The 19084-nt window shown below is 31.7% G+C and overlaps 1 protein-coding gene across 1 annotated transcript; it reads right to left on the minus strand.

The window, feature by feature from the left end:
• Positions 1–389: 389 nt before the first annotated feature.
• Positions 390–17272, minus strand: LOC125062683 (G-protein coupled receptor dmsr-1-like). Its single transcript, XM_047668760.1, has 7 exons — positions 17159–17272; positions 12528–12926; positions 7903–8061; positions 5956–6092; positions 4470–4572; positions 2143–2711; positions 390–1787 (listed from the first exon to the last, which is right to left on the minus strand). Exons 2-7 carry the CDS (start codon positions 12840–12842, stop codon positions 1766–1768), a joined length of 1305 nt encoding a protein of 434 aa, XP_047524716.1. The 5' UTR covers positions 12843–12926; positions 17159–17272; the 3' UTR covers positions 390–1765.
• Between the last annotated feature and the right edge of the window lie 1812 nt (positions 17273–19084).

Below are 19084 nucleotides of genomic sequence, written 5' to 3' on the forward strand. Positions count from 1 at the left end.
GTTTCTCAGACACCCACTTGACTATAGAAAATAGCCTACCACCTTTTTAGTCTGTCTTAGATTTCTGAATCTGTTTGTGATTGTGTTTTTTTTAATAGACAAGTAACAGCCTTCTATGCCTGATACACGCCGTCAACGTTTTGGGTCTAAGGCAAGCCAGTTTACGAGATGAAACCGTCGAAAGTTATGCGCACATACGACCTCAGGGATGACAGTCGCACGCAGAATCAACTTGGACAACACTATACAGTGGTAGAGTTTTAGAAATCGGTCCAGTAATGTTTGAGTTTATTCGTTATGAACATACAAAATACAAATCTTTGCTCGTTTTAATACTAGCTTAGATTGATCTATTAAATGTTAAAGAAAGGTAAAAAATAATAACAAAATTCCAACATACATTTATTAACAATTTATGTAGTCTTTACATTAAATGTAATTACTACTATGAGCATTTTTGTGCTTTACTAGTGAAGAATCGCGTACAAGAGAAACAAATATCATACATATTCCTTATGAACTAAGCTAGTTTAACAAATACCTTAAATACTTATTTCAATAACACGGACACAAACATACCAACTTTATATAGAAGTGAGGAATATTTCTAATATTAAGTATACTTAAAAAAAATTTAGTGAAATTATGCTCAAAAAAAATATTTTTTAATTTCACACAATCTGACATATAATCACTTAAAACTAAAATTGTCGCGGTAAAAACAAACAACACTGAACTGTATCTCCCCATAGTTATAGCGATTACTGAACTTAAACATTTTCTGCCGCGTGATTCTATCAGCGCTACGGATATTGAGAGAAGTACATCCAATTATTTCCATTACACACAAAAAGAAGCGAAAAAGAGCCAGTGGCGATGTTAACAGCTGTTTTTAAAAAGAAATGTTTTAGTAAAAGTAGCATTGTCTTTTATTTACCCAAATACTAAACGTTTTAACAAGAAATAGTAATATATTTTAAAAACAAAATTTTGTTAAGTCTGTGGTATGATTTGTAATATTGATATGGTCATTATAAGATGTTGTTTGGTTAGCTTATTACGTAAAAACTGAAGACAGAAGGTCCCTTAAGGAGGGACTGAATAAATTGGCTGACTTACATTTATCTCACAACTTTTGACGATAGCGTTGCGAGGCTTGGTTATTTACAAGTTATGTTTTGATAGTATTTGCTATTCCTAGATATGAGTTGGGGTTTTCCCAGCAGCATGCGTATATTAGCTCATAAATGTAGAAAGTTCTAAGTCACCAACTGTTAAATGCTTTTCATATATTTATCGTTGGTGTATTTGGATAAACTTTACGTCAATTAAATATAGTTATGTACGAACTGCACTATCAATATTCAAAACCAACAACCATATCTCAGTTCAAAACTTAGGGTAAGATTTAGAGTCGACACTTACCGCTAGTGTAACTCACATACGTGGAAAATTTATTCGATTTTGACATGTCATAGTTGTCGTGTGTGTTTCTGAATATCAAAATCTACCCTCAAAAAGCAAGCCTTGTGGGTATTCAGAAAATAATTGAATCGAAATCTAGGAACCTTGTTCTAGGAAAATCTTATATCTTACACTTATTTTTATGAGAAAAAAATTAAAAAGTCTTTGGTAACAACGAGCTACATGTTTATAATTTAGAAGTAATTAGTCTAAAAATAGGACGTCTGTGTATAAACAACCGCTGTGTGCGTCACACAAACTGTTGCATGACGTATGTGTGTTTCTCTTGTACGAACTTTTCTCATGGCACTGAAGTTTTGGCCCTGAAAAAAAAATGTTGATGTGAAAGCGATATACTTAAAATCTGAAATAAATCGTGCAATATTAATACATCAGTATTTAATTTAATAAGATCTATTATAGATAAATAATATAAATATACAATTTGCATTAAAGATATTTAATAATCAGCTTGATTGCCCCAACCGTTTAGCCAAATTTAAATTGCATGTACCAAGGTACAATAAACGCAAGAGAAAGTCAATTTAGAAGGTGGACCATAAGGAAACAGATGGTACATGGCAGAGAGTGGCACAGTGCAGATAGGAATGAAGATGAGGATTTGAATTAAGACACAAAGGCATGGTTTGTTAGATATAATAAAAGAATTAAACATACGAGTGCAATCCATCAGAGTGCGAGGGTATCGGTGGAGGCCACCTAAGCAGTTGAGCGCGCCACATGAGCTGACGAAACGTCATCCGGAACTGCCTCGACATAGAGCAATATAAAACGAAGTTAATGGCCCCATTCAACAACGCCAATGCGTCCATCAATTCGCCAAATAGATCGTAGCAACGTTTAAAGAAACATCGCCCTAATGCTCCACTCATAAGGCCCAAGATACCTTGAGGCAATTCTGTCACGAGGAACAAAAGCAACACGGCGAGGAGCATTTTTGTAGTTCTGTTCGTTCTCTTATCCCCTTTACACTGTCGCTTCTTTGTTTTGTCATTTGCACAGGCATTGTTCACTCGAATTCTCTTTTGATGCTCGTTTGCGCTATAAACTTCCTTGATTAGCCAGAGACTGATAACTGTCAGGATACAACAAGGTAGTAACTTTATTAGGACGGCGTGGACCCAGAAATTTAACTTAAATAATTGGCCTTCTTCATCTGAATCGACGTGGTATAAAATCATTGGTCCGTTTGGCTCTAATACCACAGCTGTGTGTATATCGAATACCTGTTAACAAAATGGTTAAACATTGAAAAATATAAGTAGTACAAGAATATGATTATTAATGAACTTGCTGAAAATCTCCAATAAAATTACGCAAGCTTGCGGCACTAAGTTTTGATCGTATTAATAAATAAATTACAACTTATGTACGGTAGGTACATGTTATTATAAATATTATCTTATAAATTATCTATAATTTTTTTTCTTTTCAATTACTTATACAGATAAAAAGGATGCCGTTTATAGCATGTTTAAGAACCTAAAACAGTAAATACCCAACTAACAGCTATTTACGACAATGAACCTTGTGATAAAATTTTGTAGTCCCGTTTACACATTGTAGGCTCTGTAGGATTTAGTGGTAAGATTACTTCTTTCTTTAGGATTCTTTTTCAATGATAACTGAAATAGCGATTGAATTTCAGAATGAGACGTCTATCGTCGCCCTAAATATTTGCCCCGTAACGCCCTAACAATGATTCTACTCATTTATATTTTTTCTTCAAAAGCAGACTAGGAAAGTCATAAACCATTAGAGTCTGAAACATGTTGATCGATTAGTGTCAGAGTACTAAGCCGTTACAAAAGAGAGTGCACTTTAGAAATACTAGTAAATACAAGTAACTGATACACACCTCGAATATTTTAATAACAATTTAAACAATAAATATTTTTGCAAATTCCTCAATGTAAGCAAATTGTTATTCCGTGGTGAGAACGTTCAAAAGATTCTTATTGAAATTTGTCATTTTTCATTTTCATTCAATGATAAAACGTAGATAATTTGATAAGAGAAAATAGGAAATATCAATGAAAGATTCCGTTTGATTGATGTTTAGGGGAGAGAGCTCGACGGTAAAGCTTTAGCGAAATTCAATAGGTTTTTTGTAAGTTAATAGTCGTATTTTATGACGTATATCCTCCTCTTTTGTAGATACTAAATTAGTCTTGTCGCAGGATCTTATAACTAACTTCATAACATCGTTAACACAATTTGACAGTATAAGACGAATGTGTATCTTTATGATAAAACGTTATTTTTATAAAACATTGCTTAGAATTTCCTAATTTCACATTCGTGTTTTTCTCTTTAAATAAAATTTGTTTAAAATTAATGTTAACTAAGCTATGTTGGCCTAGTGGCTTCAGCTTGCGACTCTCATTCTAACATTCTGAAACACAGTAGGCTGATCGTCTACTTGATTATTAGATTGATAAATGATCATGAAACAGCTCTGAGGCCCAGACCTAGAAAAGTTGTGGCGCCACTGAGTTTTTTTACATCTAACGAGTTATGTGATTCACTAAGTATTCAGACAGCTGTGGCTGACTTACTATTGAATACAATATGCCAGTCTACCTCCATTCGCCTATTTTGTATATCGGACATTATAAAAGTATTTCAATATAAAGCTTCTATTGTTGTGAGATTTCAGATTGTTGACAAATTTTTTGATGTGGAATAAATAAGTTGGTATTTATTTCCAAAGTGAAACAAAAAGGGACAAAACATAAAATATCTTATATGAATTTAAGTAATCGAATATTAAAATTTCGATTTATTGTTAAACGTGTGCTATATAATTATTAATGTACCTTTTGAAGCAATACACGATGTGTACGTCTGTCAAAACTTTGTCTAAATAAGATAAGCGGTATCTTGCTATATATTTTACTTTAAAAATTCAAATATTTTATGTTCCTTTAATGAATTTGAATTTAAATATTGATATAGAATTAAGAAAGAGCCCAAATACTTACCATATATGTGGGAATACAGAGGATAGGTGGTAGTATAAAGCTGCTCAAAATCGCTGTACTGCAACGCCGTTCTGTACACAATATGTGACTTCTATCTGAATACCTGTAGAAAAAAGTATTTTTTTAAACAAAAATATATGCCCTTTCCTCTTTCTTATTTATATAAATGATCTGCCTTTCATGGTAGAGAAAAAACATCAGATAGTTTTGTTTATTGATGATACATCCTTGATTTTTAAAATCAAACGACAAATAACAAATTTTGACGATGTGAACAATGCTCTCTCTTCGATTGTCCATTGGTTTAGTATGAATAACCTTCAACTTAATGCAAAAAAATGCATTAAATTTTGTGCAAAAAATACAAGGGTTACTAGAAGCTTTTTCATCTCGGCCTTTTAATAAATGTAAGAAATGTATTAAAGAAAAGCTGTGTAAAAATATTATACAGTTTACGATTATCTAGTTGATAAAAGGGCCTGGGACTAGTGCTGGACAGGCTACTTCTAATTAATTTTTAATAATATTATTTGATTTTTTTAATTTCCAAAAATAATCTATTAGAGGAGCGTAACATAGTTATAAGGACCTGAGAATTTGAATTCATTTTAAGACACGAGGGAGTTGTGGTGTGATAAGAATTGAGTATGGACATTACGTCTGAGTCGAACAGGTAGCATCGGATCTGCCTGCGGAATGACACATGGTCATATTTCCTAAGACCAAATATAAAGGGTATTCAGAAATTTTGCAGGCCATCGATCTTGTCAAGCAGCTCTTAATCCATATCAGAGGTGCATGAGGCCGCATAATCGAGGATAGGAAGCAGGAGAGATTGCGCTAACATATTATACTTTGTTTTCCTAACAAAAGTATAAGTATTTACACCTTTTAATATCGTATACCTTCGGCTTTATTTTGTCGATTATTTTTATTCGTTTGAAATGCTTTTATCAACCCACGTGTAACAGCACAATACATATTCTATTAATAAGCTTTAACGACAAGAACAAGGGTCCAGCTTTATGTAGAAATGCTTATTGAATTGAAACTATAAATTGAATAAGGAGTTAGTCTGAGTAGAGAGATTATTTTTAAGTGAAGAACTCAGTTCTACTCTACATTGATTTTACACCTTTTTTACTTCCGAACTTATTTAACAAAACAATAAAATGAATTTAGTGGTCTCTGTGGAAGTGTACCTACAATGTTGGCAATTTATCGCTAAATACAGGACAGCAATAGCTTTGCGAGGAAAGTTCCCAGTTCTAGAATCACCGGTACTGTCTACCAGGTGCCAACTTAATCTTATAGTAGCTAATTAATGCAATAAAGTAGTCATTTTTAACTTCGTTTTAATCATTTGTTCTTCTATTTTAAGTGTAATTTTGTCAACTATTTTAGGTCAGACGTTTAAATCTAGACCACTGCTAAATTAGTTTTGTGTTGTCTGGTTTGCGTAGTCGGAAAAATAAATAAAACTCACTTTATAGCTATATATCGCCAAACAGCCAACGATAGTGTGAGACATATGGATGCTGTGTGGAAGATCTGCGCGAAGTGCATGTGGAATAGAAGATATGCTGCCCACTTGTATGGCATCTCACGTTGTCCAGGTAATATCTGTAAAATGTTAGTTATGTATACATTCTTTATTTATTTTTGTGTGTACTTTTCGGTTATTTTCTAAAACATTACATTCGATATATATAACAAAATACTAGGATTAGAAAGCTTTCCTAAATTTGATATAAATCACGTGATATGCCTTTTACAGACTGTTATTCTAAAATAAATAGATTCCGACTCCCTCTCAGTCGCTGACCTTTACAAAGAATATTATACGAAATAAAGCAAATCAAAACCAGACGACTACTCAGTACGAATTATAATAAGAGGAGAAGAATAATTGAATAAAATATATCTTCTAGTTTCAAAAAGTTAAATGCAACATTATTCAAATTTACTTCGACATTGACTATACATATTTCTTAAATAAATCGTTTATTTACAAAGAAAGTCGTACATTTATTTCGATCGCTGAATTATACAAATCCGCACAATCAGCCATATAAAAATTGGCATGCAAATGTCATATTAATTTTAATAATGTCATATAATAAGAATATTAACATAATGTCATAATAATAAGTTAAGTTATTTATAATAGTTGTCAAACTTATGGTAAGCAAGGTTGAAAATCTTGTCTTGAAATGTTGAACACTGGATATAACTTCAGCACAAACTAAAGCAATTTCTTCAACGCGAGCCGTGTAACAAATAGTTTCCGTTAAGGTGTAACAATAAAGAACCTGTTGATTTATTGTCCATATTTTAAGTTCTTAGAAGAAATGTCTAGACGGTGTTTTATTACAATATTGATCATCCGTTCTTTTATAAGTTTAAGATGTATAATAGTTAATTAAATGTGAGCAGTGGTAGACTAGTGCTATAACGTTGTACCCCTTTTTGCGATTGCGAAAATTTAGATTCAAGTACGAACGCGAATGACGCCCTCTGCCCCATCTAGGGTTTATAGGACATTAATGGAAAATCATGCAATACGATGAAGGAAAATGTCATCTGGAAACCAGCCTTGCGATTCTCTCGCGTTAGGTTCATTTTCACGTGTAACAAGACTTTTAGATTTGCCGCCAATTCACAAAAACAAATGACAAATGAATGCAATATACTACATTAGTAACACCAAAGAGTTCTAAAATTGAAATTCAAGTTTTCATTAGCAATGTTTTTACCTGGCCAGTTCTTTTCTGCCGCTGTAAAGCGAGTAGTGCTTTAGAATAGAACAGATTCGGTATAGTTTTTATGGGGAAATCTGTACCTAAATTGATACCATAAAGACCCAATAAACTTAAAATAATATCTAATGAAATATAATAACGAAATGAAATAAGATTGTACGATAATCTTTTATATATAAAAACATCTGGGTAAAGAGGGATCAATAGTATACATTTTTATGATTAATTAATTAATTTACAATTTTAAAAAATATTTACACAGATTTTATTTAAAGTTGTAATCGTTGCAAGCCAATGGCCCTACAACCTTTTAGGTCTGGGTATTAGATTTCTCTATCTGTTTCGTGATCATTTCTAATAGGTGATCAACCTTCTCTGTCTGACACACCGGCGACTTTGAGGTCTAATGCATACCCGATTTTCTCACGATGTTTTCCTTCACTACACGAGCGAGTGGCTGAGAATTGAATCTACGACACCAGAGATGAGAGTCGCTCGCTGAAGCCACTAGGCCAACACTGCTCATTTATATACCTATAATTAATGTATTTGCACCAACCATTAACACTACACAAAAAAAGAAAACAAGATAAAAGAATATTAAGAATAATAGAAGTAATTTAACATTTACACACAAATCTACACAGTATTATAAATATGATCATACTCACCAAATACCTATAAATTGCAAAGGGAACATACTCCATCATAACAAACACATCAGCAACGGCGAGCCACTTGAGCAGTCTGTTGATTGGAGCCGCAGCGAGGTCACGTCTTGTCAGAACAGCCACATTCAGCGCATTTGCTAATGAACCGAAAACGCATACCTGCACAGAAATCAAGTTTTATGCTAGGAGTCCGCGAACTCCAAATAGCAATTTTTCCAACAACCTGACCTCGTAACATTACTGAAATAGGCCAAGGGCGGATCTAGAATTCGCGATCGTGGCCACACAGACAAAGAATAAGTTTTCATATTCACTAGTACAGTGTAACTAACTGTACACTAATTTGACCAATTTCAATTCCTTGAAATAAGTCAATACAATATAGTAAATATTTTATTTAAAAAAAACGGACGGTGATTGCCGGATATGAGATCGTTGTGTAGTAGGATCTCCTTAGTGAAATAAAATAAAAATTTTATAGTTTTAGAATTTGCGTAACATTGTAAGAAGTGTTTTGTTTGATTTTTAATGTAGAGTTTATTTTGAAGCTTTATTTGAGTTGTTTGCTTCGGGAAATTCCCTTAAATAAGGTGCACCATAAAAGATGGTGGTGGTAGAAAAATTAATACATTTGTTATTTTATTAGTTATTTTTATTACTAAGTTTTTTTTATAAATATCCACAATGTTATTTTGGACAAATAACCCAAAATGATTATTACATTCAAACCATATCTCTGATTGTAAACACGCTCATTTTTATGTCTTAAGAGAGCCAGTACAAAAAGGGATAAAAAACCAACCATTTTAAAAACCCATAAAACATCTGCGCCCGTGTCCCACAGCAATAGCGAGACGCAAAACTAAAGTTGATTGCATAATTTAGTTTGAGTGGGATTCTAATTTGCAACTTGAACTTTAACTACAATAATTTACTATGAGAAACTTTCAACTCACAAATTGGCTTTAGGATAAAGTACATTAATCATAATTAACCTTATTGGATGGCTACGTCTTTAGAGAACTTGTTAAGCCTTTATCAATAATGGTCACAAATGTTAAATTTGAGGTTACTCTTGGCCGCTACTAGAAAAGAGCAGGGCGTGACTAAAGTTAAAGAAAATTGTTTAAGGATGCTTTTCCAATTACATAACATTTTATATAAACCAGAAAAATGTTCAGTATAAACGTGTTAACCATCATCATGGTCTTAAATTTGTTGGATTGTTACATAGCCTTATTTGGAAAATATATATAACGTAAATACAAACTTTTGAAATTAATCAGAAAGTTTTCTTGCATTTTTGATATGTAGCCTATGAAACCAATATATCTTTGTTTTGTTTTCATTGTTCCACTTTTCTATACTTGTTAATACAGACTCCCTCAGGAAAACAGTAGGAAACTTCGAGTTGACTTGAGTTGGCGAGTTGTATAAAATTTTCTGTTTAAGCTTTACAAAGTATTCAACACTATTTTAAAATCCGTGTCTGAGAAATATTGTATATTTCTTCTCCTAAGCGCTTATAAGTAGTTGTAAGAAATGTGTACATCTTTGACATTAAAGGTTTAACTTACTGCCGCAGTAGCTTGGTGGTAAAAATTAAGTAATATTCGCAAACGGAAATCATATCTCAAAGCACACCGCTTTACTGTGATAGCGAAAGATAAATGTATTTTGGACTTAGTAGTACTTTTTTTTAATGAGGGGAATGCATTTCCGCACAGAGTGGAACTCATTCTAAAAACCTACTAAACCCCTCCCACCAATCACGTCACTGTTGGGGTAACTTGGGGTCGCGTAAGCATTCTACCAAGAGACCCCATGACTAGCTTCTACAGCAACCATCTTCCATTACATTGACATCGCCTTACAAGTCTTTACAGTACGGTTGCAATTTCTTGCGCCCAACACGTGATTCGCCGGTTGGTTATCGCTCGCACATACAACGCAATGTCTTCGTCACATCTGGCAGATTTGTGCCCCGCTTTTAGGACTTAGTGGTCCTAAGTATTAGTTATTTTATAGAATTTTCGCATAATTTTTTGTAGATGTTTCCATTTATTTGTATCATTATATAAGCCACCTTTTCTGAAAAGTTATTTACGAGTTCGTTAGTCGCGAATTGGCAAACACTTAGGTGATTTATTTTCTTGAAAGTGTCACGTAAGTCGCTCGTTGGTAACTAAATAAGAGATAAGTATCGTCGTATAAACCAATACTACCAGGAATACGTATGTTCGTGCCTGGTAAATGAATTGACCAGTCATTGCGTAGAACTTTAACCCACTAACCAAACTCTGGCAAACGTGACGAGGTTAATAATGGATGATATATATATGTAATGAGTTAAGGGTTTGCCCCGTTCTGCAACTTTCAGTAAATACAACACGCGGCTCCGTTTCTGCGACAGTTACCAGTTAACGCTTTAAAAAAGTATTGTTATTTCTAATTTGCCAACCCTAAATAATTTAATCATACAAGAAACATACATCAAATACACAGAGTAGTATTAGCTGCCATGTCTTGTCGTCCAAGTTCGAATAGCCAGACATATTCCACGACTCATTATCCAGTTTCTGGTCCAACTTGTCGTAACCCATATTTAACATTATTCTTAGTTTTTGATTTTTTTTTTGGAACCTGTATGTTTAGTTATTATAAATCTTATAGCTTAATTACTATTTGTGAATCCCGATTGTCTGTGACTGGTCCTTAATGTTGATATTTTTGTAAATCAGTTTCGGAACCTGTAAGGCAACTTCTGTGGACTTTCTTATTTAAATAAATAAATATCCAACAAAAAGTATTTAAAAAAATGTGTAGACCTACAGAAAGCACACTTACTTAAACGAACAATATAAAGTGCCTACAGAAATAAATATAATATAAACAAATTTAAATAGGGAATTCTATTTATAACGTGAACAAGGTTCAAACATAAATGCATTGTCACACAATGCAGATGTAATATTTAAGCTTCAGTTAGTATGTTGTAGCACGTACAGTGTTGGACTGGTTTAGGTTTTTTTATTGGTCCTAGAAGTTTATATTTAAAGACAGTAAAATATTAATAGCATTAATATTATCTCGGATATGATAAGGATAAGCTAAAAGAATATTATAAGAATCGAAATGAATTATTAAAACAAATATCATAAATTACAAGTAAGTAATTATTATAATACGTTTTCATCAAAAAATAATAACGCCTATCTCTAATATGATTCACAATATTAATTCGAAATGCTGACCTTGTTTACTGTAAGCACGAATCGTACAAAAATCTAATTTTAGTAAAACAAGCGGCGTTTAAAAACGTCAATTAATCAAAACAACAGTCAAACATAATACAAAAGTGCTGCTCTATTAACAGATCTAAAATCTGTTCAGTATGTGTTTCTTACATATTGATGTGTTTGTCGACGACTAAACACATTATGTAATATTTGTTTTGTTTGTTGCCATTGGCAGAATATGTAACATTCTCCAAGACAACCTGTCATTCCTGTCAACGTCAGGTTAACATGAATTATGTCACGGTCGAAATAGTTAAAAAATCATTTGATATTTAATAGTAATTATAAATATTTTATAGTCTACTCATTTTGAGTTTTCAAATCTCTTTTATTCCAACCATATCAGCCATATTATACATGTCATACCTATGATCTGTCATTCGTTTAAAATAATTGCTCTGTTTCAAAAGATTCTCTCTTTATTAGGTCAAAAATTTCGTCATCGATAAACAATCGAATAACAGGCTAATCGATGTCAATATGACATCAATATGTCAGACTCGTTACGAGCATATACAAACAAGCCGATGTTTACAGCTGGTCATTAAGAAATTGACTCTTAAAGATATTGTTAAAATATAGCCTAACGCTACTTTACTACGAGAGCCTTTATTATATATAAATCATTTTTATAGCTAAAGCGTATTTTTACTGACTTATGGGTAAATTTATTTATATTATGTAGAACGCCATTTACATAGAGACAATAGATAGAACGTTTTGAAAACTGTGTTCTTCTTTTAAATATTTCATTTTTTTTTCAGCAGTATTGCATCGAGCGTAACTCCCTCTTTGTAGTTAGTTCTTAATAAAAAATACTATTTTAATGGCTTATTATATTTGTTTAATATAAACAATTTAAGGATTCAAATATAATCAGTATATATTTTTCTATATATTAAACTCATCCCCCTGCAATATCCTTGGGCTAATAAGAAAATCCTTTTAATCTCAATTTCATAATACAAGACTGCTTCAATGCATATTATTTAATTTTTATTAACCATAACCGGGCCATAAAGTACAGCAAAGTTGTAAAAAGCGTCTGAAATTGCGACGTTATATAATGTTAAGCTAATGATATTGTACTATGTTAAGTATAAAGAGTAGGACTAGTACAAATGCGATGTTGTTCTTATTTGTGTTTAATTTCGCATGGAAAATGAAAAATATTTACATAAAAAACCCTTTTATAATGTGGTTTGTGTAAACTATTGATTAAGCTAAATGTAGTTCAGACTTAAAAGGAAGCCTGCGGGTTAGCTTTTTAATATCGTGTATGATAAAATAAGTTAAAACATAGACTACAAAAGTAATTATACTTACAATAAGGCTTATGTATCCATGTATGCTATTGTAGGCGAGAACAAGATCTCTGAAATTACCATCGCAATAATTACACAAGGGCTCCGAGTTCTTTGTGAGGTTTAATTTCGTCCGCCACCCGTCTACCAATTTCACCAATGTTCCAAAATCTATCTCCTGATTATGCCTCGTGGAACGTTCCTTCAGTGCTGATAAAAATTGAGAGACATTTAAACTTTTATTCCCACCGGGGCTCTCAGTCGCGAACAAGACTTCCTCGAACAAATTCGTCAAAGCCTGCGTGATATTTGATGTGTTATTTTCTTCATAAGCCATTTTTCTTCAATAAGTATTCATAGCTTTGGCTCGGAGAATATGTTTGAGCTCGGCTCACTTACGTAAAATGATCCCGCCTGAGTGCTGCAAAGGAAAATTGCTTCAGTTTCTTGTTTAAGAGATTTTGACAAACAAGTTGTTTGTCCGCCTCGGGGTACTTTATTAAGTAAATTCTGTTTAGTACGTTTAGATTGTTAAGGCTTACAAACCAATCTTGTATATTTAAAATAAATATGATTAATATATAATTATATATATATTATAAAATAAATTTTAATATATATATATAATTAATCAGATAACAGTCCAACCAAGTCTTTAGTCAAGGCTCACTTTGGTGTATGCGTAAGAATGTATTATTGATCTTGGAAACAATAATTGTAATATGTAAAATATTTTAAATATATTCTAAATTACAAATATTTGATTTGAAATAATATTTGTTAATGTAAACAAATTGAAAATGTGAAAAATAAAGGCTTCGTTCAGTCATGTCAAAGCTTTTCTACCCGAGTAAATGGAGGTTGCGTAAAAGTTTTTCATCGGAAGCAGTAATTTCTCATGTCTCATGTCAAAATGAACGATAAATCAGATAATATTGGAATTATTTTTTCATCTTTTTAATGTCAGTGGTATACGAGTACTTTAAAAATTTCGTTAATTTACTACAAATGTGTACTATTAATATTAATAATAAAATAACTAACGAGTAAATGTATTACAAACTCTATCAGTGCTCTCAATCAGTTAATTATCATCAGGATTAAGAATTAGACTTGATCAAGTGTTATTAATTTTTTATGAGTCAATAAAACATTATAGTTGGTTATAAAGTAATAATTACCGACCCATAAAGTTTGTAAGGGGAAGAGAGCTAGCACATAAAGGGGCACACTGAGAATCTATCACTTACTCGTACGCTATTCAACTAACCTACGTTTGGATGCTGCATCTCCAACTTTTTTTTTTATTGTAAAATCTTTTTTTAATAACAATAAATGTAGAAGTAATTGAAAATTTACTGCAATGTCCAAGCACTAAGTTTAAACCCCTTTAGTGGTTTTCTGAGCATGTAGCTAAAGTTTATATACCTATACTTTTATTAAAAACTGGAAGGACAGGAAGCGGTGGAAGTTTCTCCCGTCGAACAAGACACATTTTGGATCTCATTTATTTACATACACTCTGTATGTAAATAAATGAAAATATAATATTTAATATCGTACAAGCTAGAAATTAGTTAATAGATTTGTCGCACGAGTATAGAGTGAGATAGGGATTGAAGCAAATGTGGAGACACCGCAAATATGCACCAAGTTTAGAACATATCACGTGAGTTCACATTTATACTTAATATAATATATGTATGCAATTAAATAGTAGTAGTCAATACGGTTTGCATTAAGTAATTATTGTTGATTTTCATTTATTTCCTACGTAATTCTTAGCTGCGACATAGTATAAATGTTTCTGGTCGGGTCTGAAACTTCATTAGAGATAGCGAATTCGACGTGCATGTATGCAATTGCGATCTAGTTATTTGAATAGTAATCGTATAAACGGTACAAAAATATTTGCTAAATATTAAATAGTGTTTTTTGAACAATAACACATCATGTTTGAATATTTAATCAAGCTGTCTAAACATAATCCTACATTGCCCCGAGGACTTGCTCTTTAGCATTGAATCAGAATATACAGGTAAACAATTGTTCTGTAAGCAGAAAATTTAAAGCTCATTTAATCTGTTCTAGCGTACCGAGCTTAATTCTTCTTCTAATTACGACTGATTTAATTACTAGTAGTAGTTTGGTAGCGCTGTGGTCAATTTAATTTACAAGATTTACGGATAATTGATACCGATGTCGCTTTTATATGTAAGATGAATATATTTTTCTATTTTTTCGAATAAGTTTATAAAAAATATACTTTTCTAAATTGTGTTCTAAAAATAATCGTGTGATAATCTTTGCTGAAATATTAAGGTTCACGCTAACATGATTGACATCCCTCCTAAGTTTTGGATTTATAATACTTGCTATAATGACGGATATTTATATAAAAAGTAAAAACATAAAAATAGTTGAATAACGTACGCAAAGATGCTGGAGTAAAGCAGAATAAAAATGGGACTGTCCCATGTCACAGAAATAAACTATGACACAAAGCTAAGAAGCTCGACAAGGATTACAAAGGCAAATATTATTTAACATTACACAGACATTTCCGTTTAGTTCCTTCCGTATAGGCTCAGCGCTTTTTACATTTTGGATAATAAATCTATTGTAACGATTTTTCAAGATTGATTTTTCTTTTATTAAAAATTCACAAGGTTTACTTCCCATTTCTTACTTCTTCTTTGTTTATCCATATTATGAATACTAAGTTTTATGGTCCTTTGGCTTGTCTTTGGTTATTTTTCTGCTAAATTCAAAATATCTTGAATTGCGTTCAATTATTGTATATATAGACATGCCCTTGCGTACACAGCCCACTACACGTAACGGATAAATTACTTCTTTTTATTACTCAAACACTGCCGTAACCGCAAACTGAATGAATAAACAGACTATTCACAGCTCCCAAGCGCTTTTACAAAAATATTTAAATTATCACGCCAAGTATACGAGGCCCTATCAACAATTGCACATATGTACTTTAATTTACAATAAATCTTAAGTATAGAATCGGAATGTTTTTTGAAAAAATGAATAAAGTATACCACAAAAAATATAAAAACATGTACAATTCATGAAAAATTCAACCATTAATGTAAAAAAACATTATAAAGAAATACCTACACAGTGTTTATTTAGCTTCACTCTATCCAAATTACATATATAGAATGTTTTCTCCTTATTAATTTTAAGGGACTTGGCATATTAATAAAAGTAACAAAAGATCATTATGTCGCAATACGTTAAAGGACTGACTGTTATACACTATTAATGCTTAGCTCCGATATTTTACGTCTTGTAATACCACAGATAAATTACCTAGACTGCCTGTCGGCTGTCTTGTTTAGAAATCGTATTTCTCGAGGGTTTCTATAGCTTTTTTGTATCGTATTCTTATTCAATAAGTATCTATTGAAAATCATATTGCTTATCCGAAAATATCGTAAATATTTTCTTTTTGTTAAGAAGCTATATTCACAAACTACAGAAGACATTTTGTGATATAAATAAGTACCGAGGGTTTGAATTGAATTCTCGTTGAGACACAAGAGGCCGATTAGCTTCTATATGCCAAATGAGAATCATTTCCCTTTGAAGGGATCTCTGTTATACAAACTACAACCTTGGTGGTCTACAAACATTCATTAATAATGGTGTAAATTAAATCAATTAAAGTGTGAAATGATAAAAGATATTTCAAACTGCAAATAGTCAAATAAAGGAAATTGCGCAATCATCAATTGCACTCGATACTAGCGAGAATAGGTTCATCACGTAATAATCTACATTGATATAAAGCATAATTGTGATCGGATAATCTAACCTTTATATGTCCCTTAAGAGAAGTAGTGCTTATACATCTTAATTATGAAGTTAACACTAAAAGTTTGCCCCAAAACTGTATGCACTTGCCTGTATCTCTATAAATTGTATGTACAAGGCATTGCGGTGTTTTATGAGACTACCAGTCATTATTATATTTAGAAAACTAAACAGATACAAAACAAAATAAAATTACAAATAGATAAATTTAAACGTAATTATTACAAAAACTGACGACGCTTCTTAACAGTTACTGTCAAAATATTGCCTCTACTAACTACTCTAGCGATTCATAACAAAATTGTTATTATACAATTTATTCCTGCCTTATTTATCCAACTGACAATGAAAGGTTTATCTTGTACAAGCGCATAATTCTTATTTTAAAGTCATCGAAAAATCTGTAATATCAACTGCATTCCTGGAAAGAAATGCCAATTATTTGATTATAAAACGATATTGTCGAAATTAGCTGGTATAAAAGCATAATTAAAAAGATTATTTTATTTTATACGAATCAAACTTTTGTAAATTCAATATTTCCTTTTCAATTATCACTCAATATTTTCTTTGCTCAAATACTAAGCTTTGACACAACATTTATTCATAGTCTCCCGATACATATTTACACGTGTTAAATTAAATCCTCTTTTAGTGTACATAAATTAATTACTTATATAAATCATCAGGCTTCCACTTAGGATATCAGTAGATAATGTAATGTATAAATCATGTGCTTACATATATATCTTTATATCTTCTTAATTAAAAAGATACTTGATATCACAATTCTTTCATAAACACATAAAAACTCACCATTATTGTTTAAATCCATTTGCTTTGAATCACATCACCAAAATAAACATGTGAAGAACGCGGGACATGAAAAATTTTCCCGCCCTTTCACACTCTCCGATAGTCTGTGACGAACTGAGAAACATTCGTACTTGTTACGCGCGCCATTTCAGATATTCGGATGGCTCAAATTCTATGTAATTTGTGCGCAATTAATCAATTTGTGGGGAAAAGGGATTTTATGGTTTACCATTTCAGTATAAACGATAATGGTGATTTGTGATAAAAGTGTATTTTTGAGCATGCTTTGCAGTACTTAAATATAAACTATATATATTGTTACCATTATGTAATCTGTTACGAAGTGCGGGCTTTGCGCTTTCAAAGCGTTACTAAGGAGTACGTACGTCTTTCTATCAAAATCTTATTTAAAAAACATAGTAATAATTTGTTTAAGCAGACAATCATAATTCTATATAGTATCGGGTTAGTTACAATATTTAAACTATATTCAATTAATTAAAGAAATATGTAAGTCTTGATTCTCAATAAATATAGACTTGACTTGGAATAGATAACATTGGTCACCTTGCACACGTGAAAGATTACTCTTAGGAATAAGAAACTAATTAGTCGAGAATAAATAGGTCGATAGAGAAACAGCCAACAACACAGAAATAACACTTTTAATTAGACCTTATCAAAGATTTTCATACAAATTAATAAGATCTTATTTTAATAGTTATTATTAGCGACTTGTATAAGTAGTCGTTTCACTTTTCATAATTCGCTTTTCGGGATAGAAATAGCAAAAATCACATTTCTCAGTCTTCCAACGTTTTACAATAATACCAAGATTTTATTCGAAATCCCTTTTATCAAATGATCCTACGACATTAAGGTTGACAAGGATACATATCAGGGGTTTTAACTACGAGAGTTTCAAACTATCTACAGTCATCAGTTTACAGATTTTGACAAATTATTGCACGCTTGTGCTTGAGTACTTTTTACGCAGAGGCACGATAAACATTACTACTCTTGCTCTGAAATGTCTTGCATGTTTTAATGAGCTCTGACTATTTTTCCATCTCCCAAAAAGTTGATGTTATAAAAACCAGATGAAAATCCTCAAAGCCGCCCATTCTCATTACAAATACATTGGCGGCGGTAGTGATATTTCAAGGAAATATGAATTGAGATACATTGATGTTTACGACCTATTTACTAAATTTCATCGTACAATAAAATACTAAATATTTAACAAGTTATTCAATACGTGATGATAGTAGGTACAAGAGCGTGGTCTAAGTAATTGGAAAATAGTAAAAGTTAATATTCGGAAAGGGTTAAGTGTTTAGGGTCTTTTGTAACCGGATTTAACTTTTGTGTGCTGTCATTAATGTTGGAACAAAGGATAATTAACTACGTTTACAGTATTTTATTATTTGGTAGTAAATTCAAAAGTGCAACATGAGTGCGCTTAATTATAACATGACACATTTCTGTGTCGGCTTTGAAGGTTATAGTTCATTACCAAGTAGGGGTCGATCTTTGCCTTTAAAATCTAAACAAAAATGTAATATTTTCCGGAATGTAAGGATGTTGGTAAAGCACATACAATAAACCTGTGTGATCCACTAAATAACGCTAACGTTATTCACACATTAACAAAGCACTCCGAGATCCGAATACTTTAAAATAACCATTTTTTTACTTAGATTAAAATAGAGAACTTTTATAAATCTGTCGACTTGGATGAGATAAAATTTATTCAAATCCACCTCGTTTTTGTAATAATTAAATTATAAAAACAGCGAAATGCTGGCTGAGACTTTTAAATAGACTGAACCACATTCGACTGAACACCTACTTTTGGAAGTTTTTCTTTTAATATTTCCAGAAAAAAATTACGTTTTTCATAAAATCAGTTTTATTTAATTTTGT

Source organism: Pieris napi, chromosome 2 (genome assembly GCF_905475465.1).
Source record: "Pieris napi chromosome 2, ilPieNapi1.2, whole genome shotgun sequence".
NCBI lineage: Eukaryota > Metazoa > Arthropoda > Insecta > Lepidoptera > Pieridae > Pieris > Pieris napi.